Consider the following 25,952-nt stretch of genomic DNA (forward strand, 5'->3'; position numbering starts at 1 on the left):
ATGTGTGCGTTAGTGGACATTGAGCTCTGGATTATTGCCTGGTGTATTTTTCATCATTCAAGAAGAATTATTATTTCCTATCGAAGTAATCAAATATTTTAACGTGGGGAGAGGATGGAGTCTTAACTCACTGTCTAATTGTATGGATAATTACTTATATTTTCAGTTTATACTTACTCTGAAAGATACAGGAGTACCTCAGAAAAACTAAGCCACATTTTTTATTTAAAGTTTATTTGTTTTGAGAGAGCACATGAGCAGGTGAAGGGCAGAGAGAGAGAGAGAGAGAGAGAGAGAGAGAGAGAGACACAGAATCCCAAACAGGCTCTGCATGATCAGTGTGTGGATCCTGACACAGGGCTCAAACTCATGAAACCATGAAATTATGATTTCAGCCAAAATCAAGAGTCAGATGCTTAACCAACTGAGCCATCCAAGCACCCCAAGGAAAAGCCACATTTTTAACATTTATTAAAATGTTATTTATAAGAGAAATTTCTTAAGCATCATTTTAAAAAACACTATTTAGGGGGATGGGAAGGAGGGGAAAGTGGGTGATGGGCATTGAGGAGGGCACCTGTTGGGATGAGCACTGGGTGAAACCAATTTGACAATAAATTTCATAATAAAAAAATAAATACAAACACTTATTATTTATTATATTTTATTATTTGTACTATTTTTGCAACTTTTCTATAAATATAAAAGTTCCAGTGCACTTCTCACCCAGTCCCCCCCATTATTAACACAAAGAGTCTGTTTTTAATCTAATCTTGGATAATGTACCAAAAATGTACACTTTATTTTGCTCAAAAAAAATTCCCAGATTTTACATTATACTAACTGATTCAGTTTTGATAAGTTTAAGTCTGATTGTTGATGTATATATCAGAAAGATATTTATTAGAGCGGTGCCTGGGTGGTTTAGTTAAGTGTCTTGATTCTTGATTTCAGCTCAGATCATGATCTCACATTTTGTGAGATAGAGCCCGCGTCAGGCTCGATGCTGACAGCGTGACAGCGTGACAATCCTGCTTGGGATTCTGTCTCTCTTGCTCTCTGTGCCCCTCCCCAGGCCTCTCATAAATAAATAGATAGATAAATAAAACACTGTCTCTCCCCCGCCCCTCAAAATTAATAAACTTTATCCAAAAAGATATTTGTTATAAATATGAAATTCAGTGAACTATAAACTGTTACAATGTTCTTTATACCACGGTCACAAAGTTTACATATTTTTGACATAGTCATCACGTGTTGATTAATCAGTTCTATCTTTTTTACTCCATAGATGTAAAGAACTTATATCCATCATCATCTCATTATACAAGAAATTGGGATAAATTGGTCGGTGAGATCAAAGAAGAAGAAAAAAATGAGAAGTTGGAGGGAGATGCAGCTTTAAACAAATTATTTCAGCAGATCTATTCAGATGGTTCTGATGAAGTGAAACGTGCCATGAACAAATCATTTGTAAGAACATACGCTTGAAAAAAGCATACTTTAGTAGTAAATTTCAGAAAATTTAAAAGAAATTAGGCAATTTTGAACAAAATTGCATGTACTGTGGTTTTGAATAGGCTTCATCTGAACATTTCTTCCCGCTCTAAACTTAGACTAATTATTGAGGAAGTTGGAAACTTGTGGGGTAGTTGAGAAGTAAGTGGTTTATTCCAAATAAATATGTTTTAGTCATTAAGTTAGAACTTGGAAAGCTTAAGAAATACTCTAATTATGGTAGTTGGATTTATCACGGTAGCTGAAGGCGCTTCCATTAGAACCATGTATAGCTTCAGTGTCAGAGATGAGATGAAGAACATAGAGGGGAAACTTCCAGAACAGTGTTTGGCAAGTAGAAGGTGCATGTTAATTATTCATTGGTTTGTTAATAATTTTGTCTATTGAATAAGAAAATTTAGGCCTTTGCCAGACAACAGATACCATCTAATTAGGCCTCAAGTTTTGGAATTTTAATGACAAGTCCTCACTGTAGAACTGTATTGATTATTTTGCTTGAAGATGTAATCCTTTGACTTTTACCAGTAGCTTTGGAAATGTCACTCTTCTTTCAAGGGATATTCAAATTAGCATTTAGTTAATGTCTTAGAAACTCAGATATTCCACATAAGTTACTATGTCATAACTTGTCATGATTCAACTTTTCGCTGTTGACTTAAAAAGGTTTTCTTTTAATTAAATTTCTTACTTTGAGATAATTGTGGATTCATATGCAGTTATAAGAAATAATATAGAGAGGTCCCTTGTATCCTTTACGTAGTTACCCCTAGTGGAATCTCCTTGTAAAACTACAGTACAGTATCACAACCATGTTATTGATAGTTAGGACAGAGAACATTTCCACTGCCATAGGATTCCTTTGTTCGTGTCATTTTATAGCCATACCCACTTCCTTCCACCCCTTCCCCTCTTTAAACTGTACCACTACTAATTTGGCAAGTCTTTGGGAGATACATAGTTTGCAAATATTTTCTCTTAGCCTGTAGTTTGTCTTCTTATTTTCTTGATGGTCTTTTGCAGAGCTAAAGTATTTAATTTCGATGAAATCCAGTTTATCAGTTTTTTCTTTTATGGATCATGCTTTTAGTATCAAGTGTAAGAACTCTTTGCCTGGTTCTAGATCTGAAAGATTTCTGCTGTGTTTTTCCTTTCAATAAAACTTTTATACTTTCACTTATTACATTGAAGTCCATGATCTATTTTGAGGTAATTTTTATATAAAGCAGAGATGTAGGTTGAGGTTTTTGGGGGGGGGGGTTGTTTTTGGCCTATGTGTGTTCAGTTGCTCTAGACTGTTTGTTGAAAAAGCTGTCTTTCTTCCCTTGAACTGTTTTTGTGTTGCTCGAAAATCAGTTGAGCATATTTGTCTCAGTTTATTTCTGGATTATTTCATTGATCTGCATGTCTATCCCTCTGTTAATACTAGTCTTGATTATTTTAGCTATGTAACTTTTGAAACCAGGAAGTCATTCCTTCTACTTTATTCTTCATTTTCAAAATTGTTTTAGATATTCTAGTTCCTTTGTGTTTCCACATAAGCTTTAGAATGTTTTGTCTGTAGGTACCAAAAAATCCTGTTGAACAGTATATAAATTTGGAGAGATTGACATTTTTACTGTGTTGAATTTTCCAGTCCAATCTTTGATTTCTTCATCAGTATTGTGCAATTTTCAGCACATCCTGTACATGTTTTGCAAGATATACCTAAATATTTAATTCTTGTTTTGAGTGATTGTAAATGGTATTATAGATTTAACTTTGGTGTCCATGTGCTAGTATTTAGAAATACAGGTTTGTTTGTTTTTTTTTTTTTTTTTTTTGGTTTATCTTATATTCTGACCTTGTTGAACTCACTTATTCTGGAAGATTTTTTGGTAAATTGCTTGCAGTTTTCTAGGTAGACAGTCATATTTTCAAATAGGGACTTTTTTTTCCCCTCCTGATATTTGTGGCTTTTCTCTCCTTTTCTCTCCATATTCAGTGGCTAGAATTTGCGGCACTGTGTTGAGTAAGAGTGGTGAGAGTGGATATTTATGCTTTGTTCCCCAGCTTAAGGGAAGACCATTCATTCCTTCACCATTAAGTAGGTTAGCAGTAGGTTTTTTGTAGATGCTATATCAGGTTAAAAGTTCTCTATTCCTTGTGTGAGATTTTTATCGTGAGTGGCTGTTGACTTTTTGGAAGGTAGCAGTTAGGCTCACCACTGTACCACCAACACTGCACAGCTGTTGGCTGTTGGCTTTTTGAATTTGAATGCTTTTTTTTCTGCAGTGATCAATATGATTATGTAATTTTTCTTCTTTAACCTGTTAACAGTGGTGATTTTGTATGATTAATGTGACTGATTTCAACTAGAACCAGCCTTGCATCCTTTGGATAAGCCTCACCTGGTCATAGTGTGTAATTCCTTTTATGTGTTGTTCAATTCTATTTTCAGATACCTTGTTAAGGATTTTTGTATCTGTATCATGAGGGATATTGGTCTGTAGTATTCTTTTTTTATACTGCCTTTGTCTGGCTTTGGTATCAGTGTAATACCAACTTCATAAATGAATTAGAAAGTGCTCTATCCTCTTTGGTGTTTTAGAAGAGATTGTGTAGAATTGGTGTTAATTTTTTCTTTAGTGAAACCATGTAGGCCTGCGCATTTCTTCTTTTGGTGTGATTTTAAATTACAAATTTAATAGTTAATAGGACTGTTCAGATTATCTATTTCATATTGAGTGTCTTGTGGCAGTTTGTGTTTTTGAGCATTTATTCTGTTTTATCTAAGCTGTAGTGATATGTGCGGAGTCTTTTTTTTTTTTTTTTAATGTTTAAGGTTTTTTTTTTTTTTTTTTTAATTTTTTTTTTTCAACGTTTATTTATTTTTGGGACAGAGAGAGACAGAGCATGAACGGGGGAGGGGCAGAGAGAGAGGGAGACACAGAATCGGAAACAGGCTCCAGGCTCCGAGCCATCAGCCCAGAGCCTGACGCGGGGCTCGAACTCACGGACCGCGAGATCGTGACCTGGCTGAAGTCGGACGCTTAACCGACTGCGCCACCCAGGCGCCCCATGTGCGGAGTCTTTAGTGATACTCCATTTCATTCCTGTGATGGGAATTTGTCTTTTTTCCCCCCAGTCTTGATGTAGAGGTTTGTCAATGTTAGTGAATTTTTTTCAAAGAATCAACTCTTTGTTTACTTCATTTTTTTTCAACTTTTTATTATAAATTTCATTCATTTCTGCTATTTTCTCCTATCTGCTTGCTTTGGGTTTATTTTGCTATTTTTTTTAGGTTGTTCAAATGTGAGTTTAGATTATTGATTTGATACTGTGTTTTCTTTTGTATGTGTTTATGCTGTAAACTTCCTTCTTAGGGTTTTAGCTCTCTCACAAATTCTAATGTTATATTTTCATTCAGTTTTATATGTATTTTGATTTCATTTGAGACATCATCACATGGGTTGTTTAGAAGTATGTTGTTCAGTTTCCAAGTGTTTGGAGATTTCCATGTTATCATATTATTACTGGTTTCTAATTTTATTCCATCGTGGTTTGAGACCATGTACTTTATGATTTACATTCTTTGTTTTATTGCCCAGCGTTCAGTCTGTTTCAAGTGTATGTTTGAAAAGAAGGTATATTTTGTTGTTGGGAGGAGTGTTGTAGAAGTATCAATTTTATCTTTTTATTTTTATTTTTTCAGTTTTTTAATTTTATTTTTTAAAACTTACATCCAAATTAGTTAGCATATAGTGCAACAATGATTTCAGGAGTAGATTCCTTAGTGCCCCTTACCCATTTAGCCCATCCCCTCTCCCACAACCCCTCCAGTAACCCTCAGTTTGTTCGCCATATTTATGAGTCACTTACGTTTGGTCCCCCTCCCTGTTTTTATATTAGTTTTGTTTCCCTTCCCTTATGTTCATCTGTTTTGTCTCTTAAAGTCCTCATATGAGTGAAGTCATGATTTTTGTGTTTCTCTGACTAATTTCACTTTGTATAATACCCTCCAGTTCCATCCACGTAGCTGCAAATGGCAAGATTTCATTCTTTTTGATTGCCGAGTAATACTCCATTGTATGTGTATACTACATCTTCTTTATCCATTCATCCATCAATGGACATTTGGGCTCTTTCCATACTTTGGCTATTGTTGATAGTGCTGCTATAAACATGGGGGTGCATGTGTCCCTTTGAAACAGCACACCTGTATCCTGTGGAGAAATGCCTAGTAGTGCAATTGCTGGATCATAGGGTAGTTCTATTTTTAGTTTTTAGTTTTTTTTTAACGTTTATTTATTTTTGAGACAGAGAGAGACAGCATGAACGGGGGAGGGTCAGAGAGAGGGAGACACAGAATCTGAAACAGGCTCCAGGCTCTGAGCTGTCAGCACAGAGCTCGACGTGGGGCTCGAACTCATGGACCGCGAGAACATGACCTGAGCCGAAGTTGGCCGCTTAACCGACTGAGCCACCCAAGTGCCCCACTATTTTTAGTTTTTTGAGGAACCTCCATATTGTTTTCCAGAGTGGCTGCACCAGCTTGCATTGCCACCAACAGTGCAAAAAAGATCCTCTTTCTCCACATCCTTGCCAACATCTGTTGTTGCCTGAGTTGTTAATGTTAGCCATTCTGACAGGTGTGAGGTGGTATCTCATTGTGGTTTTGATTTGTATTTCCCTGGTGATGAGTGATGGTGAGCATTTTTTCATGTGTCGGTTGGCCATCTGGATGTCTTCTTTGGAGAAGTGTCTATTCATGTCTTTTGTCCATTTCTTCACTGGATTATTTGTTTTTTTGGGTGTTGAGTTTGATAAGTTCTTTATAGATTTTGTATATTAACCCTTTATCTGGCATGTCATTTGCAAGTATCTTCTCCCATTCTGTCGGTTGCCTTTTAGTTTTGCTGGTTGTTTCCTTTGCTGTGCAGAAAGAAGCTTTTTATTTTGATGAGGTCCCAGTAGTTCATTTTTGCTTTTTTTCCCTTGCCTCTGGAGATGTGTTGAGTAAGAAATTGCTGTGGCCAAGGTCAAAGAGGTTTTTGCCTGCTTTCTCCTCGAGGATTTTGATGGCTTCCTGTCTTACGTTGAGGTCTTTCATCCATTTTGAGTTTATTTTTGTGTATGGTGTAAGAAAGTGGTCTGTGTTCATTCTTCTGCATGTCGCTGTCCAGTTTTCCCAGCACCACTTGGTGAAGAGACTATCTTTATTCCATTGGATATTCTTTCCTGCTTTGTCAAAGATGAGTTGGCCATACGTTTGTGGGTCCGTGTCTGGGTTCTGTATTCTGTTCCATTGGTCTGAGTGTCTGTTCTTGCGCCAGTACCATACTGTCTTGATGATTACAGCTTTCTAATACATCTTAAAGTCCAGGATTGTGATGCCTCCAGCTTTGGTTTTCTTTTTCAAGATCGCTTTGGCTATTCGGGGTCTTTTCTGGTTCCATACATGTTTTAGGATTGTTTGTTCTAGCTCTGTGAAGAATGCTGGTGTTACTTTGATAGGGATTGCATTGACTATGTAGATTGCTTTGGGGGGTATCGACATTTTAACAATATTTTTCATTTCCAGGAGCATGGAATCTTTTTCCATTTTTTTGTGTTTTCTTCAGTTTCTTTCATAAGCTTTCTATAGTTTTCAGTATATAGATTTTTCACCTCTTTGGTTAGATTTATTCCTAGGTATTTTATGGTTTTTGGTGCAACTGTAAATGGGATCAATTCCTTGATTTCTCTTTCTGTTGCTTTATTGTTGGTATATAGGAATGCAACCGATTTCTGTGCGTTGATTTTATTTCCTGAAACTTTGCTGAATTCATGGATCAATTCTAGCAGTTTTTTGGATCTTTTAATTTTTGGTTTATCTTGATATTCTTGTGAAATCTGTATCCTTGCTGATTTTGTCTTATTGTACTGTCAATTTTTGCTTCACGTATTTTGCAGCTCTGTTTGGTGCATATGCATTTAGGATTGCTGTATCTTCATGGTGGATTGGCCTTTTTTAACATATGTATATGTCATTCTTTAGCTCTGGTAATTTTCTTTGCTGTGATATTAATATAGTCAATTCTTCTGTTTTTTGATTGTTTGCATGATGTATCTTGTTCTGTTCTTTTATTTCCAACCTATCTATATATCATGTTTAAATTGATTCCTACTATTTTAAAGGGAATTTCTTGGAGACAGCAAATGGTTGGGTTATGTTTTTTAATCTCTTCTGTCAGTCACTGTCTTTTAATTGATGTATTTAGATCATTTACATTTAATTTTTTATATGTTAGGAGTTTAAGTGTACCATTTTATTTTTGTTCTGTATTTTGATTTTGTTTTTCCTATCTTCCTGTGAGTACTTTTGATTATTTTTTAATTTCATTCTGATTTATGTATATTTTTTGGTATGTCTTATTTGTATAGCATTTTTAGTGGTAGCTCTGGATATTACAGTAGCCATATTATACATAGCTTATCATAGTTTACTGGTGTCATTTTTCTTGTCAGTTTGAGTGAAGTATAGAAACCAGACCTCCCTCTATGTTCTTTACCCTTTCTCATTTATAATTTTCACAAATATTTCCTCTACGTACATTTAGAACCACATCATACAGTGTTATAGTTTCACTTAATCATCAAATGTAGTTTAGAAAGCTCAAGAGAAAAAACAAATTCTATTATATTTACCTATATTGTTACCTTTTTTCATTTGTAATGTTTTAAGATTCTGTCATTTGTTCTTTCTTACTTTAGAGAACTTTCTTTAATCATTCTTTTAGATCTGCTCATGACAGATTTTCTGTCAGCAAGGATTTCTTTGGGTTTATGCTGATTGGGGTTTGTTGAATCTGTAGGTTTAGGTGTCTTGACAAATTTGGGAAATTTTCGGCCATTATTTTGTTGAGTAATTTTTCAGTTCTGCCTCCTTTGTCTCCTTCCTGGAACCTGATGATATAAATGTTAAATACTTTGTTACAATTTTCGCACATCCCTGGGACTATCTTCATTTTATCTCTTTTCTCTCTTTGTTGTGCAGATTAAGTGATCTGTATTGTCCTGGTTTCAAGATCACTGATTCTTTTCTCTATCCCTTCTATTTAGCCTATTTGTTCTTTAGCCTATCTGCTTACCTTTTTATTTCAATTATAGTTTTAATTCTAAAACTTTCCGTTTGACTGTTTTTTGTGTCTTTTTTTCTTTGCTGAGTTTTTCTATTTATTTTTTTTCAAGTAACTTCATAATTCTCAAAGCATTTTTACTATGACTACTTTAAAATCTTTATCAGATAATTTTAACATTTCTGTCATCTCAACATTAGCATCTATTGATTGCCTTTAAAAAAAAAAAGTATGAAAGTTTCCTGGTTCTTGGTGTTTTTTTTTTACCAACAACAAGTGATTTTCATTTGAAACCTGGACATTTTCATGTTCTGCTGTGCTACTGGATCTTATTTCACCCCTCCATCTCAGTTGGCTTTCTTGCCCACCCGCTCTGGCAGAGGAAGGGAGGGCATCCCTTCATTATTGCTAGATGGAAGTAGAAATCCAGATACCCTAATCAGCCTCCTTATACATCTCAGGCATCCCCTTGTTACTGTTGGCAATGGGATAGATATTATATCTATGTGATTTTCACTGGCACCACAGGTGGCAGAGGAGGTGGGTTCATGGTAGCCCAGCATGGATGGAAGTCTAGGCTTCCCACTCAGCCTTTGCTGGCCTTGGGTGGGAATTCGAACCACAGTTTTTATCTGTGGTGTTTAGCTGCAGTGGAGTGATTATAGTCTAAAACTTTTCTGTCTTCCTAAGTGGTCTTTTTGTCTAATTTTTTTTGCTAGAGAAATCAGGTTTTTGTTGGAGCTTTATTTGTGCCTCTTAGTGTTTCCAGCTTCTTCAGCAGCAACTGTAACACATGAGACAAAAAAGAAAACCCAGAGACTCACCACCATATTATGTTGTTCCCTGGCTCCCAAGGTCCCTAGCTGATTTGTTTACTTCCCTTCATCTTTTAGAGTTTTCTTATGTCTGTTTACATATGTATAATGTCAGAGATTTTTAATAGTACTGTATGGGAAGAGTTGGCTAAAGTACATCTACCCTGTGTCCCCAGGAAGAGAAGTCAGTTTCAATATTGACTTTTTTAAGAGTGTGCTGGACAGAATAGTGTGTAAAATTTCAAGATTATAGAATCTGCATCCATTTTCATACAGAGGCTTTGCTAGTAGTAATTGAACCATCTACACCCATAAAACAGGCCACCCTTTGTCAGCATTGACCTAGAACATACCACGTGCTATGGGAAAACAAACAAAATAGACTCTGATCTCCCAGTCTAATTGGGACAAAAAGACCATGTATAAAATACTCAGAGGGAAATGCTAAATTGGGGAAACAGATGTCTTGAGTAAATATCAAATTTCAAATTAAATCTTTCTGTAGTCTTTTTAGGAGTAGTTTGTTTCTTTTTAAAGTTTGTATTTAACGGGGCGCCTGGATGGCTCAGTCAGTTAAGTGTCCGACTTCGGCTCAGGTCATGATCTCGTGGTTCACGAGTTCGAGCCCCGGTTGGGCTCTGTGCTGACAGCTTGGAGCCTGGAGCCTGCTTCCGATTCTGTGTCTCCCTCTCTCTCTGACCCTCCCCCCATTCATGCTCTGTCTCTCTCTGTCTCAAAATAAAATAAAATAAAATAAAGTTTGTATTTATTTATTTTTTTAAGTTTTTATTTAAATTTCAGTTACCATACATGCAATATTAGTTTCAGGTTTACAAAATAGAGATTCAGCACTTCTGTTCAACACCTGGTACTCATCACAAGTGCCTTCCTTAATCCTTACCACCTGTTTAACACATGCCCCCACCCACCTCCCTCTGGTAACCGTTAGTTTGTTCTCTATAGTTAAGGGGCTGTTTTCTTGGTTTGCCTCTCTCTTTTTTTTCTTCTTCTCCCCTTTGCTCTTTGGTTTGTTTCTTAAATTTCACATAATGAGTGAAATCATGTGGTATTTGTCTCTGACTTATTTCAGTTAGCATATTACTCTCTAGCTCCATCGTGTCATTGTTAATGGCAAGATTTCATTCTTTTTTTATGGCTTAGTAATACTCCATTGTATATATACCACTACTTTCTCTTTTTTTTTTTCCTCAGATGTAGGGTTAGGTTAGGGTTTATGGCAGGGTGAGAGTATGTTCCTTATATCCTGAAGTTTAGAGAACTCTCCAGAGGGTTTGATTTAAGGTTAGAGTTAGGTTTAGGGTTTGGGTTTTAGGGTTAGGTTTAGGGGTTAGGATTGGGATTTAGGGTGTTAGTGGGTTTGTGTTAATGAGAGAAGATGTTACTTGAACAACAGTTTATACACAGTGTAGTTTAGTGAGATAAGCACAGGGCTCTTCCCATATGCTGCTAACATATGTTTACAAGCACTTACATCTTAATGAAAGAAGGCATTACTTGAAATACGCATTATACACCATGTAGTTTGATTCAAGTATAGGTCTGTTCCCACATGCAGACCATTTACAAACATACCATTTACAAACATAGGTATCAGTATTTTATTTGAAGCCTACCATGTGCTCAATGATTGTGCTTAGATCGAGTATATAAGTGTTGGTAAGATAGTTTTCTTGCTTTTGTAGGAGCTCTCAGCTTTAGTTGGAACCAAGGGTGGGAAGCAGGTATAAAAGAAATCAGATCCTTAAAATTCTAACAGTAGTGGGATGTGTATTATATTAATGGTAACTATTTTCATGCAGAGTACAAATCCTACAAGGGTAGAGTCCTGATTAGGGTCAAATGAGGCCACAGAGAAATGGTGATAGGTCATGTTTAGAGGGTAACTAAAGAATAGAAAGAAAACTGGGATGGAGAATATCCCATGCAAAGGAACCCATGTAAGAGAGTTGACAGAGAGTGTGGGGCATGGGGTTATATCAAGGTTCCAGTGTAATTGTATAACTTTATACATTTGCTAGCAACACAACTGGTATTGTAAAAATGTTTAGATTTTAATAATTCACGTTTTTTGCTATGATCCAAGTAGATGAATTTTTATTCCATTAAGATAACAAATGTCTAGAAGTTTTTTAAAATGTATTTATGAATATGCTAGGGTTGTTAGTAGGAGGTATATTCTGTAGATGGTAAATCGATTACTGGTTCTCTACTGAGATACTGATATTAAGTACCTGTGTGTGATTTGAAAAAAATTCCATGTTCCCTGGTATATATTGTCACAGAGCTTTAAGAAGGGTCTCTTAAAGTTCTGTTCAGCTACTATCGAAAGAGTTTACTTTGCCTGGTCTCTACTATCTTTAATGAAAGAGATTAAGAATTTTCTTTGGGAGCCAATTGTATTTTCATCAGAAGGTAGATTTTCCACATTACGCCTCAGTGCTGATTAGCAGAAGGAAATAAGACAGTGTGTATGAACATGATGGCTTCTACCTTACTCTAGAGTTTCCTTCTTAGGTTGTAGAGAACATGGTTAACTTCTCTGAAAAGCATAAGATTAATCAAAATGATATCTTGTGTTTATATTGAGACAAACATAGCTTATATTTGGAACTCTGTGCTTGGAACATTTTTAGAAAAATACTATTTTGATTATATGGTCCAGAGATTAATCTATTTTTATTTCTTATTGCAGATGGAGTCTGGTGGTACAGTTTTGAGTACCAACTGGTCTGATGTAGGTAAAAGGAAAGTTGAAATCAATCCTCCTGATGATATGGAATGGAAAAAGTACTAAATAAATTAATTTGCTATCACTGTATTGCATATATTCACCTAATGCCCATTGTGTATTAATATTGCATTCTTGAATTTTGAACACTGAGTATCTTTTTGAAAGGTTTTACCTCTTTACCTCTTTGTGCTTTAGAAATTATTTTCCTTCAAGTGTTCTAAGAGTCTAATGAAGAATGAAGATCCTATTTTATCACTTTTGTCCTTAAGGATTTCAGACATGCTGAAATGGAATGAAGTATCATTTGCTACTAGATAGAGTAGTTCTACCTAGTTATGGAAGGTGGAGAAATCATTAATGAATATCTTGGGTTATTGCCTTATTTTTGATGAAGTATTACATTAATATTTATTAGACTTGGCAATTTTGGGTGAGCATAGATTTTTTTCAAGTGTTACATTGTTTGCTTTTAAAAACTGCTTTTGGATGGAGTTGTAAATACAATTTTTCTATGAAGTTGTTTGGTTTATTTACCTTTTTCTTAAGTTTTTTTAATGAGAACTTTGAGAAATTATCACAGGGAATTCCTGTTTGGTTATATGCGAAATATTTGTAATTACACTGAGATTTTGGTCCTTACTTTCCAAATTCCTGTCTAAAACATAGACACCTGAGTTTAACATGCTGCAAATTTATCTGTGTTGAAGGATAATCTGTGAAATTGGGCCAAATAGTGATTTAGGAAAGCCCAACTTACCTTCTTGCTGTTTTTTTTTTTTTTCCTGCCACATCAGGAGTCCTGAAATAACTGGTAGTTTCGTTTGGTTTGGGGTTTTGTTTTTTTTGTTTTTGTGTATTTTTTTCTTTATTAGTCCTTCTCATGTCCCCATGGTTACTTTGGTTTCTGTGGTTTAGGGTAGCTGCTGAGAGAGTAAATTAACAGGTATACATTTAGTATGTACTCTGTTTCTAGAGTAAATAGATACCATGAGAATACAAAAGGTAAAGACATGATCATTAACTTCAAAGAGCTTATAATCTAGCACAGAGAAAATTATTGATGAAAGAATTACGGAACTCGTTATAAATAGTTTTGAGACAGAAAAATAGTGTTTTATGATTAAAATACTTTGCAGTCTAAGCTGTTACAGAGTATAGGCCATTGGTGACATGTAGGTCTGACTTTGCTTTCTGACCATAATTGTTAACTATAATGCCATAGAGGTTGGTGTCTCTCAGGTCTCACAGTGTGGCACAAGGCATTACTGGGCCCTCATAGCTGAGGATAGGGTGAACAGGAGGCAAATCAACCATTGGTTCAACTTTCAGAAGAGTGGGAATTCAGTCCCTTCCATCTAATTGTTTGACCTGAAATGTAGCGGGATTCATGAGGACGGTGGTGGCGTGATAAACCAGCCTTGCCCAAACCTTACACAAGCTCATGTAAGCACCTGGGAATTTTTACTTGTCCTTCCGCCCACTTACAGCTACAGACTACTTTTTTTGTTCTTCAATATTGAAGGAAAGGTAAAATTAAGTTCTTGCGTGAATTTATAACATTTTCATCTTGAGGAAACTTGATAGTAGTTTTAGTATTCTGTATGTCAGAGTTTCTCAGTATACCATTAGTCCTAAGGGGTATGGAGGCTTTGCTACAGATGTCGTAAGTTGGCCATACAGCACTACACCAGAGACAAGAGTCCTAGCTCCAGCAAATCTCTGTCAAGTCGCTTTATAATCTTCAATAGGTTTAGCCTGTCTTTGTCTTCATTATTTGTAAATAATCTTTAGCGTCTTAGAGTTAAAGGTCCATGATTCTAAATAAGAAACATTTTTGCCACTAAAGGGCAACTTTTTTCTTTCTTAGCAAGGACACTGTTGTAATAGAGGCTGTTTTAAATAGAATTCTAGTACTAGTTTTGCTTGTACTTTAAAAAGGTATACTGACTGTATCTAAAGTACGCTTGTCTATTGACTAGATTTGCTTAATGTTTGGGATTCAAGATTTTGCTGAGCCAAATGGAGTTCCTAATATACATGACTATATTATAAAATGGATCTGGTTCAAACAAGTACACTAGATTTATGGGTAAAGAAGGGACTTTTGAGAAGTGGATTAGACTGCTGCATAAGGTACCACTCTGGAGTACTGTTTCTCTTTCACCATTCTAGATAATGAGAATTTATAAGCCTCCAGGAAGTTAAAAAACAACAGCAACCCTCCATTTCAATTAAAAATCTCTTTATCCTTATCCTCTATATTCTCAGCTATTAATTGGTCTTGCTTTCTTTCTAGATTTCCATTTTCAGTTCTTAAATTTGGTTTTCTTAGTTTTCTGGTTAACTTTTTGTTCAGAAGATACATTTTTTTTTTTCTCTTAGTATTTCTTATTTTCTTTTCTAAGGATTAGTCCTGGAATACATTTTTTTCTTAACCTTAGATTCTTTATCTGTTCTCCTGATTTTTATAATCATTTGCACCTTGATGACTTCCCAGAATTCTCACATTATCCTCAAAGAATTTTGAATGGGATAATCTACTCCTTTGAACTCTTCTATCAAGTAATCTCTTTAGATGGCTGTACCACAGTTTAAACATCAGAGTCAATTTTGATAATTTTCTGTCTGTGTCCTAACTCCTTCAGATTTGGTTGCCAGCTATAACAAAGTTCAGTCTTCAACATGGTAATTACAGGCCACTTTAAAAAATAATTGGTTTTCTTTTTTTTTATATGGAAATGGAGAGAAAGGATGGTTTGCATTGATAACTACATTTTTCAACTTTTTTTTTTTTTAATTTTTGGGACAGAGAGAGACAGAGCATGAACGGGGGAGGGGCAGAGAGAGAGGGAGACACAGAATCGGAAACAGGCTCCAGGCTCCGAGCCATCAGCCCAGAGCCTGACGCGGGGCTCGAACTCACAGACCGCGAGATCGTGACCTGGCTGAAGTCGGACGCTTAACCAACTGCGCCACCCAGGTGCCCCGATAACTACATTTTTAAAAACATACTCATCTCTTAGATTTATGGTATTCACTAACTTCAGAATATTAGATGATACTGTTTTCCTGAGGCGAACTATGTAGAACAAGGGAGAAAATTGGACTGTCTTATAAAAATGTATCTATAAGTTCTATAAATTTCAAATATTTAAAATGAGGATATGTTACTATGTTAACGTGAATACGTAGAAATTTTAATTTAGTTCAATAACTTAAATATTGTTTGACTATCCTTACCCATTTTACTTTCCTTTTCTCCTTCCCCAGTTATCTACATATCAGATTAGGTCATTGATCTCTGAGATATATCACTGATTCAGAGCAGTATTGCCTATTTACCATCTGATCTGCCTAATGCAGATCTACTAATTGTATTGGTATCTTCCTTGTCCAGATTAGTGTGCATCTCTCTGACTTGTAGCTATTACTGACATTTCCAAAAATAATTCAGAAAATTTCTGGATGGCTGAGTGGTTTGTTAAGAGAGCTACTTTTCATTGTAACCAGTTCTAAAGAAGTTTACCTTTAGCCATTCATACCTGCTCTTACATAGTCTCATAAGAATATGGATTTCAGTTATCTGTCGCTCAGAGGAACCAAGGAGAGAAGATAGTAAGAGCTTAAAAGGACAAAATAATGGTGTCTGTGCCAGAAAGAGTTATAAGTAGTTGTATGTAGGAGATCATCAGCATTGATCTGGTTCCTTTGTCTGCAACTATGCATATTCTATTGTGGATTCATTTTACACCAAGAGATGTGATCTTGGAAATGTCTGGGAACTTGTGGGCAAATTGGAAATACTGATTTACGCACAACTGTTACTGTTTGGACCATCCTTGTAAATTGTTTCTGAAATTAACTCTTAGCCTCTCTTCCTGCCTCTGCCTACCTACTTCCTGCCCCCCAAATCAGCTAAAATCCTATATATGTTGCCAATCCATTAGGGCAGTAACAGTGGTAGCTATTCTGTACATTTTGTGGTACACAAATGTGGCCACACAAATGTGGCCAGGTCTCACTGTTACATATACACTACCTCATTTATAACAGCCTTGTGAAGTAGTGATAACATCTTACTATATCTCAGAAAAATGAAGTCAAAGTTAAGTTCCTTGCCCAAATTTACTCCACTGATAAGTGACAGAGCAGGGATTTGAACCTAGGCCTGTGAGACTCCACTGCCATGCTGTAACTGCCTCTTCAGGTTTATGAGTTGGGTGTGCAGTGAGTGATTTTTATTAATCACCTGTCTGACAAGCAGAAAATGTGCAAGTTGTTGAACTGTTTGATTTACTTGTATGTGGGCTGGGAAAGCATATTCTTAAAAAGGTCAGAATATTAACAGTTTCCAACAGGAAAGCCTATTGGGAATACAGATCTCTTCTTAATAGAAGGTATTGTAAGCAGGTTGTCTTGATTTGTGTTGAAGGTGCTGTGTTGTTTTTTTTTAAATCCAGGCAATTACAGACAAATGAGATACACTTAACAACTATTACAAGTATAGGAAGACTGGCACCTCATGCTGATCACTTCTTGGGATAATAATGATATGCACCTTGTAGGCTGTTAGGAGTTAAAGGAGTTTATTTTAATCCAGAGGGCTCTAAAAACTAAATTTGTGTGTGAACTTACAATATGAAGTTCTATTTTGATGTAGAAATATTAATGTGTTTAATTACAGAATGCTAGCACAAATCCTGCTGATGTTAAAAAATAAATGCTGTATCTGTATTGTATTCTAAAACCCAAAATTCTGAATTGAGAAACACATCTGACTCCAAGGGTTTTGAAAGAATTATGTACCTGTATATATAAAGTGCAAAGCGCAGTGCTTAATATTACAGATAATGTCAGATTATTTTATACGCGTTTAGGCTGAGAGGCTTAAATCCTATAGAAAGCCTTTTTGTTACAAGTTCAGTCCTGTAAAATTCAAGATTCTGTCTGAGGAAAGTATCAGTTAATTGAAAATTGTTAGTATAATTTTTAAACGATACTTTCGAAGCATAAGAGTTCATAGAAAGAGTCTTTAATTTGAATGGGTAGTTATTTTAATTAAGCAGAGCTTAAATATGTAGACATATTGTCAGCAGTATTTTTAAAAGACTTGTAGAATGTTAAGGGACTTCTTTTCAGAAGTTTTGTAGTTTTAATTCCATTTTAATTTAAATGTCAAAACGGAGTAAAACTGTTAGGATTTATAAAAACAAGTTGCAAAATCACGCCACTTATAAACTATGAATTCTGTCCCATTATTTCCATGAGTGTAGAGAAGCTGACGTTTTTACAGGAGTTCATCAATCCTATTTTCTCACCAAAGAATGGGGAATGTCAGCCTTAAAAATAAGAGTTATTTTACCACCAAAATGAGTTAATTTGGGAATAGCAGAAGAAATGCAATTTGAAACATGAAAACTATGGCAAACCATAGGCAACTCTAGGAATGAAGGAGAGGGGCTTGCTTTTATAGAGGAAAGGAAGAGGTTGGGAGGGAAAGTTTGAAGGGAAGTTTGGAGGAGGAGAATTCAGGCTTGTGGTTACTTCTCATTGGCTGAGATGTGGCAGTTTCTCATTGGATGACCAGGACTCAGGTTTTCTGCATTTAGTGATTTTGTTCCTCAGTACCAGGAAGGACCTTTTTTGGTTGTCACGTCTCACAGTGGAGAGAAAGTACCCAGGTTGGAAACCGTTTAGGCCACATTTGAGTAAAAAGGAAGGGTAGGAGGGGGAATTCGGGCATTTCCCACTTAAAGTCTATATCTTGTAAGTGTTGTAAGGGTGGGGAGATCAGCTCAAAATGTTGAGCTAACATTACCCTGTTGGGCATATTGTTTTTTACAAAGGGTTCGTGGCCATGGGTACAAAGCTTAATAACAGTTCTACAAAGCAAAATTAAAAGTAATAATGACAAGTCCAGTTCAATGATTCTAAACCAGGAGGCCAGACCTGAAGGTAACCAGCTGAAGTGATCAAAGGACCATGGATTGTTAGGTGAAATGTGCTAATTTCCTAATTTTGTGCAGTTGAATTTCTGCTTTCCCAGAGGAATTTATCCATGTGCAACAGGAAGTGTTGGCAGTCACACAGATACCCCTTGTTCATTAAGTATACAGTCAAGGGCTATACAATTAGCTAGAACTGCTCTAGCCAGTGAGTCAAGTCATTGTTGGTACGCTGCTTGTTGCCTTGGCTACAAAGTTGGCTAGCTTTCTGATCATGCAGTCATTAGCACTTATTCTGGCCTAAGAGAGAGATTTCTGATCATGCAGTCATTAGCACTTATTCTGGCCTAAGAGAGAAAGGCTATCTCTATGGAAGCAAACCGGGAGTCCTATTTGCCTCAAGGAAGTTCCTGTTCAAGGTGACTGTGGAGGCTTAATGGGCTGGACTTCGTAGGAGGATTCTCATTGTTATGACGACAGAACAGTAATTACAGTAAGAGCACACTGCCCTTTCATTGTCCAGCTGTTAAGATGATAAGTTACCTAAGCATAGGGGCAATTTGCCAAAACCACCACATGTGAAGGAGTAGCTGGAATGTGTATATATATGATTTCCTCATAAGTAGTAGTAGTTATGGACCCATTGGTCCATATAGAGGTGTTTGCATCATTCAGCCAAGACTCAAATGCTGTATTCTATTTTGAAAGACCACCCAGATACATGGGTTTGACAGCAAATCTGCAATGGTCTGATTTATGGTGACTGCTGTGCAGTATCTTTCAAATCTGTATTTGATGGATCACATTCTCCCATCCTAGGGTTGGATTAAATTGAGGCAGGGATTGGTAGTATGTGGATTTAGTATTTCAATTTTGTAAAAAGGACCTGTGGAACAATTCAGGCATACAATTGCATCTGGGATTCCAACAGAATTACTTACATGGTAAACTAAGGGGTCATGGACAGATAGTGGTTTCTGATAACAAATCCAGTAATTGGAGCAGCTTACCCTTTTTGCAAGATATTGGGAAATGATGACAGAAGTATTACCCTTCCATAAAAAAGGGAGAAGAAAACGGGAGAACAAGCAAGGGAAAGAAGGTATATAGGTACAGTCATCCCAGAAAGCCACCTGCTTGGGAAATACTTTCTTTCAGGTCACCTGTTGGTGCACAAGTCCAGTTCGGGTTTGGTGCTTTGTTTGGAAGTGATACATGGATCCAAAAATCTCTTTGGTGGTAGAAAAATTGAGCCTTTCTAACAGAGTTGAAGAGTCTTTCTAGAGATGTCATTTCCAATAGATTAAATCTCTGAGTTACAAGAAGGGATGCTTGAGGTCTTTGTCTCCCAGGAGTGCACTGTTGAAAGACTGTTCTACCAGAGCATGGTTATTTTCTTTTTTTTTTTTTTTTTTTAATTTTTTTTTTTTTCAACGTTTATTTATTTTTTGGGACAGAGAGAGACAGAGCGTGAATGGGGGAGGGGCAGAGAGAGAGAGAGACACAGAATCGGAAACAGGCTCCAGGCTCTGAGCCATCAGCCCAGAGCCTGACGCGGGGCTCGAACTCACGGACCGCAAGATCGTGACCTGGCTGAAGTCGGACGCTTAACCGACTGCGCCACCCAGGCGCCCCTAGCATGGTTATTTTCAACAGAAGTAATTAGACCTTTACAGTATTAAAGTATATTTCCTTTTCTTGACTATGAATCAAAGAAGCAGGAGCCATATGGATTGCATGCCTTGAGGGAGAGTTTCTGGATTCTGAAAGACTAATGGCAGTGCTTTTGGCCTGGGTATGTATGTATGTATTCTAAAAATGCAGTGTTAATGACATCTTACGACTTTATTTTTTAGAGAGTGGGCACAAGTGAGTGAGGGGCAGACAGGGAAAGTGAATCCTATGAGGGGCAGAGAGAGAGGGAGAGAGAATCCCACTTAGGCTCCGTCCTGTCAGCACGGGGCTTGAGCTCACCCCATGCAGGACTTGTGCTCATGAATCATGAGATCATGACCTGAGCTGAAGTCAGATGCTTAACTGACTGAGCCACCCAGGTGCCCCTTGGCCTGAGTATTTAAAAGGGTCTCTACAAATTTTGCCACTTGAGCCTTAATGATGCCATTAGTGTGTATTTGACTAGCTGAGGATTGAGGATGGTAAGCACAATGCAAGTGTTGTAGAATGGCTAATAAGCACAGGTCTTTAAAACCCTTGACCAGGGAACGAAGTTCCCTGGTCATTATGAAGTTCAAGGGGATTTCCCAGGTAGAGACAGTCTTTTCTAATGGTATTTTAGCCACAGAAAAGGCAGTAGCCTGCCTAATAAGGGAAAGCTTCAGTCCAGTGAGAAAACATACAAACCATGACTAAAACATATTTCTATCTATGAAACTGGGGGTAGGGGAGAGGTTGATTGAAATCCATTTGCCAGACTTTGAATTGTCCATTGGGCAATTTAAAGTATCCAGGAACAGTACAGGTCACTTTCCTTGGGTTGTATTTGGAGCAAGTGGAGCAGGCAAAGTAGGTACTTTTTGCATCTGTATTGATAGTTCCCTACCAGTACTGGTTCATAAAAGTTATTTCATCAGAAGAGCTATATTTGAAAGCATATACAGTATGCAAATTTTAAGGCCTCTGGTATGACTGGGTTTGTACTGTTTGGCCAAACCACAGTTCTTTTATTGAACTGACAGTTATTAGATATCTGATTTTAGTTTTCCTTTTCTGGGGTCAATTGTTGAGCATTGCTAGTTAATTTTTCTATATTATCATTTGGGAGAAACATTATAGAGGTTTCCCAGTGCATATAAAATTTATGTTTACACTATACTGTAGGCAGTTAAGTGTGTAATAGCATTATGTCTGCAACTATATACATATATCTTAATTAAAAAGTACTTTATCGCTGAAAATACTAATAACCATTTTCTGAGCTTTCAGCAAGTCCATCTTTTTGCTGGTGAAGGGTTTTGCCTCGATGTTGATGGCTGCTGACCCATCAGGGTGGTGGTTGCTGAAGGTCAGGTGGTTGTGGCAGTTTGTTAAGACAGCAGTGAAGTTTGCCGTGTGAATTGACTCGTAAACGATTTCTCTGTATCGTGATGCTGTTTTGTTACACCCAGAACTTCTTTCAGAATTGGATTCAGTCCTCTCGAACCCTGGTGCTGCTTTGTCAGCTACGTTTATATAATATTGTAAGTCCTTTGTTGTCATTTCAACATTCTTAACAGCATCTTCACCAGAAGTAGATTTCATCTCAGGAAGCCACTTTCTTTGCTCAACTGTAAGGAACACGTCTTTATTCATTAAAGTTTCATCATGAGATTGCAACAATTCAGTCACATCTGGCTCCACTTCTAATTCTAGCTCTCTTGTTATTTCCATCAAATCTGCAGTTACTTTCTGCATTGAAATTTTGAACCACTCAGAGTCTTCCATGAGGGTTGGAATGGACTTTTCCCAAACTCCTGTTAATGGTGATATTTTGACCTCTTTCCGTGAATCACAGATGTTCTTACTGGCATCTAAAATGGTGACTCCTTTCCAGAAGGTTTTCAACTTACTTTTCCTAGATCCATCAAAGGAATTACTATCTATAGATGGCATCTATAGCCTTATGAAATATATTTCTTAAATGATAAGACTTGAAAGTCAAAATTATGCCTTGATCTATGAAGTGTAGAATGGATATTGTGTTGTATAAGTTCTTTATATATTTGGATATTAACCCTTTATTGAATATATTGTTTCCAGATACTTTCTCCTATTTAGGAGGTTGCCTTTTCCTTTTCTTGATGGTTTCCTTTGCTGTGCAAAAGCTTTTTATTTTGATATAATCCCTAGTTTAATATTGCTTTTGTTTCCCTTGCCTGAGGAGACATCTAGAAAAATGCTGCTAAGGCTGATGTCAAAGAAATCACTACCTATGTTTCTTGTGGGAGCTTTATGGTTTCAGGTCTCACATTTAGGTCTTTAATCCATCTTGAGTTTATTTTTGTGTATAGTACAAAAAAGTAGTGGTTCAGTTTCATTCTTTTGCCTGTAGCTGTTCAGTGTTACCTAGCACCATTTATTGAAGAGATCGTCTTTTCCCTGTTGTGTATTCTTGCCTCCTTTATCATAGATTAATTGACCATAGAAGCATTAGTTAATTTCTGAGCTCTCTATTGTGTTCTCATTGATCTGTGTGTCTGTTTTGGTGCTGATACCATACTGTTTTTATTACTGCAGTTTTGTAGTATGTATTGAAATCTGGGATTGTGGTGTCTCCAGCTTTGTTCTTTTTTTTTTTTTTTTTTTTTAATGTTTATTTTAAAGAGACAGAGCCGTGAGCAGGGAAGGGACAGAGAGAGGGAGACCCAGAATCTGAAGCAGGCTTCAGGCTCCAAGGGGTTAGCACAGACCCTGACGCGGGGCTTGAACTCATAAACTGTGAGATCATGACCTGAGCCGAAGTCTGAGGACTGAGCCACCAAGGTGCCCCTGTTCTTTTTCAGTATTTCTTTGGCTGCCTGGGGTGTTTTGTGGTTTCATATAACTTGTAGTCTTGTTTGTTTTAGTTCTGTGGAAAATGTGGTTGGTATTTTGATAGGGATAGCATTAAATCTGTGGATTGCTGTGGGTAGTATAGACATTTTAGCAATATTTTTCCAATCCATGAATGTGATGTCTTTTTCTTTGTGTCATCTTTAGTTTCTTTCACCAGTGTTTTATAGTTTTCAGAGTATGAGTCTTTTCACCTGCTTGGTTAAGTTTATTCCTAGGTATTGCATTCTTTATGGTGCAGTTGTAAATGGACTTGCTTTCTTAATTTCTCTTTCTGCTACTTCATTATTTGTTTATGGAAATGTAACCAGTTTCTGGATATTGATTTTATATTCTGTAACTTAACTGAATTTATTATTCTTGTAGTTTTTTTGGTAGAGTCTTTAGAGTTTTCTGTGTATAATATTATGTCATCTGCAAATAGTGTTGGTTCAACTTTTTCCTTACTAATTTGGATGCCTTTTATTTCATTTTCTTGTCTTATTACTGTGGCTGGAACTTCCAGTAGCATGTTGAATAAAAGTGTTGAGAGTGGGGGTGCCTGGGTGGCTCAGTTGGTTAAGCGTCCGATTTTGGCTTGGGTCATGATCTTGCAGTCCATGAGTTTGAGCCCTGTGTCAGGTTCTGTGTTGACAGGTTTTTTTTGTTTGTTTTTTTTTTCTACAATGAATTTAAAATAAGTTTATTCTGTTTGGACACTCAAATGACCCCCTTGGAAAAAAAGAAACCAACAAAATGGGACACACTGCTCCCCTTAAAGGAGCAGGCGGGACGGGACACTCTGTTCCCCTTAAAGGAATGGGTGGGTAATAATACACCATACAAAACAACCTCTGGAATCACATATAAATGCTACTCTGAATCTTATATGTTGTCATCAATTTCTTCAGTATCTCTGTGCCCTGGGCAATATTCTTAACCAAACCTTTAAAGCTTCTGGAAGGAAGGACCAGCTTAAAAGCTCCAACTATAATGAGGTCTAACTTTATCATATCAGTATAGCACAAGTACAGAATCGCAGGGATTTCCACACTTGGCAGTAACTGCTTTGGATTCTGTGTTTCCCTCCCTCTCTGCCCCTCCCCTGCTCACACTCTGTCTCTCTCTCTCTCAAAAATAAATAAACATTAAAAAAAAAAACTTCTTAAAAAGCGTTGAGAGTGGGCATCTTGTTCCTGATCTTGGAGGGAAAACTTTCAGTTTTTCACCATTGAATATAATGTTAGCTCCTGGTTTTTCATATATGGCCTTTATTATGTTGACGTATGTTCCCTTTAAATCCATTTTGTTGAGAATTTTGATCATGAACTGAAGTTGAATTCTTTCAGATGTTTTTTCTGTGTTTGTTGAAATGACCATGTTATTTTTATTTTTCATTTTGTTAATGTGGTATATCACATTGTGAATATTGAACCATCCTTGCAGCATTGAACCATCTCTAAAATAAGTCCTCCTTGAATGGTTTACATGATCCTTTTAGTGTATTGTTGAATCATTTTGCTAATAATGGTTGAGAATTTTTACATATTTGTTCATCAGGGTTATTGGATTGTAGTTAGTTTTTTTGTGATGTGTTTGGTTGTGGTTCTGGGTAATGTTAGCCTCATAGAATGAATTTGGAAGTTTTCTTTTCCATTTTTTGGAATAGCTTGAAGAGAGTAGGTATTGACTCTTCGAATATTTGTTAGAATTCATCTGTGAATCCTTTTGGTCCTGGACTTTTATTTGTTGGGAGTTTTTGATTACCAGTTCAGTTTTGTTACTAGTAATTGGTCTGTTCAGTTTTTGTTTCTTGTTAAGTGTTGGAAGATTTAATGTTTTTAAGAATTTATCCCATTTCTTCTAGGTTGTCCAGTTTGTTGGCATATAACTTTTAATAATATTTTATAATCTTTTGTGTTCCTGTGGTGTCGAATGTTACTTTTCCTGTTTCATTTTTTATTATTTGGATCCTCTCTCTTTTTCTTGAGGAGTCAGGCTAAAGGGTTATTAATTTTGTTTATCTTCTCAAAGAACCAGCTCTTGGTTTTATTGATCTTTTCGGTTCTTTTTTTCTATCTCTATTTCATTTGTATCTGCTTTGATCTTTATTATTTATTTCCTTCTATTAACTTTGGGCTTTGCTTATTCTTTTTTTAGTTCCTTTAGGTGTGAGGTTAGATTGTTTGAGATTTTTTTTTTTTTTTCCTTGAGGGAGACCTGTATTGTTAAAACTTTTCCTTTAGAACTGCTTTCCTTGTGTCCTAGATATTTTGGATTTGTGTTTTTATTTTCATTTGTCTTCATGTATTTTTTAAAATATTTGTTTATTTTTGAGATAGAGTATGAGCAGGGGCAGTGAGGGAGGGTGGGATGGAGGGAGGGAGGGAGAGAGGGGAGAGAGAGAGAGAGAGAGAGAGAGAGAGAGAGAGAGAGAGAGAAAGAAAGAAAATGGATGGATGGATAGATATCCCAAGCAGGCTGCATGCTTGTCAACACAGAGCCCGTTGCGGGGCTTGAACTTATAAACCATGAGATGACGACCTGAGCTGAAATCAAGAGCTGGGCACCCAGCTGACTGAGTCACCCAGACACCCCTGTCTTCATGTGTTTTATTTCATCTTTGCTTTCTCGGTTGACCATTCATTGCTTAGTAGCATGCTGTTTAGCATATGCTACGTACATTTCAATAAATTTTAACTTTTTATAATTTGTGTATATTTTATGATAGTAAATGATGAATTAGTAACTATGTATAGTTTATGCATTCATGATAGACCTTTTTCTTTTTTTTTTTTTTTTTTTAATTTTTTTTCAATGTTTATTTATTTTTGGGACAGAGAGAGACAGAGCATGAACGGGGGAGGGGCAGAGAGAGGGAGACACAGAATCGGAAACAGGCTCCAGGCTCTGAGCCATCAGCCCAGAGCCCGACGCGGGGCTCGAACTCCCGGACCGCGAGATCGTGACCTGGCTGAAGTCGGACGCTCAACCGACTGCGCCACCCAGGCGCCCCAATGATAGACCTTTTTCTTTTTTTTTTTTTTTTTTTAAATTTTTTTTTTTTTCCACGTTTATTTATTTTTGGGACAGAGAGAGACAGAGCATGAACGGGGGAGGGGCAGAGAGAGAGGGAGGCACAGAATCGGAAACAGGCTCCAGGCTCTGAGCCATCAGCCCAGAGCCCGACGTGGGGCTCGAACTCACGGACCGCGAGATCGTGACCTGGCTGAAGTCGGACGCTCAACCGACTGCGCCACCCAGGCGCCCCAATGATAGACCTTTTTCTTAATCTTTT

The 25,952-nt window shown here is 36.7% G+C and overlaps 1 protein-coding gene across 1 annotated transcript in view; it reads left to right on the forward strand.

Moving 5' to 3' along the window:
• SUGT1 (SGT1 homolog, MIS12 kinetochore complex assembly cochaperone) overlaps nucleotides 1–12,326 on the forward strand; it is a 43,584-nt gene extending 31,258 nt beyond the window's left edge. The window contains exons 12-13 of the mRNA XM_047080499.1: nucleotides 1,292–1,473; nucleotides 12,144–12,326. Coding sequence (XP_046936455.1) covers nucleotides 1,292–1,473; nucleotides 12,144–12,245 — 284 coding nt within the window. The 3' untranslated portion in view covers nucleotides 12,246–12,326. The remainder of the gene's footprint in view (nucleotides 1–1,291; nucleotides 1,474–12,143) is intronic.
• Nucleotides 12,327–25,952: the final 13,626 nt, after the last annotated feature.

Source organism: Lynx rufus, unplaced genomic scaffold, assembly GCF_022079265.1.
Source record: "Lynx rufus isolate CCGP_SWC_20201006 ecotype Redwood Valley unplaced genomic scaffold, mLynRuf1.p SCAF_1, whole genome shotgun sequence".
Classification (NCBI taxonomy): Eukaryota; Metazoa; Chordata; class Mammalia; order Carnivora; family Felidae; genus Lynx; species Lynx rufus.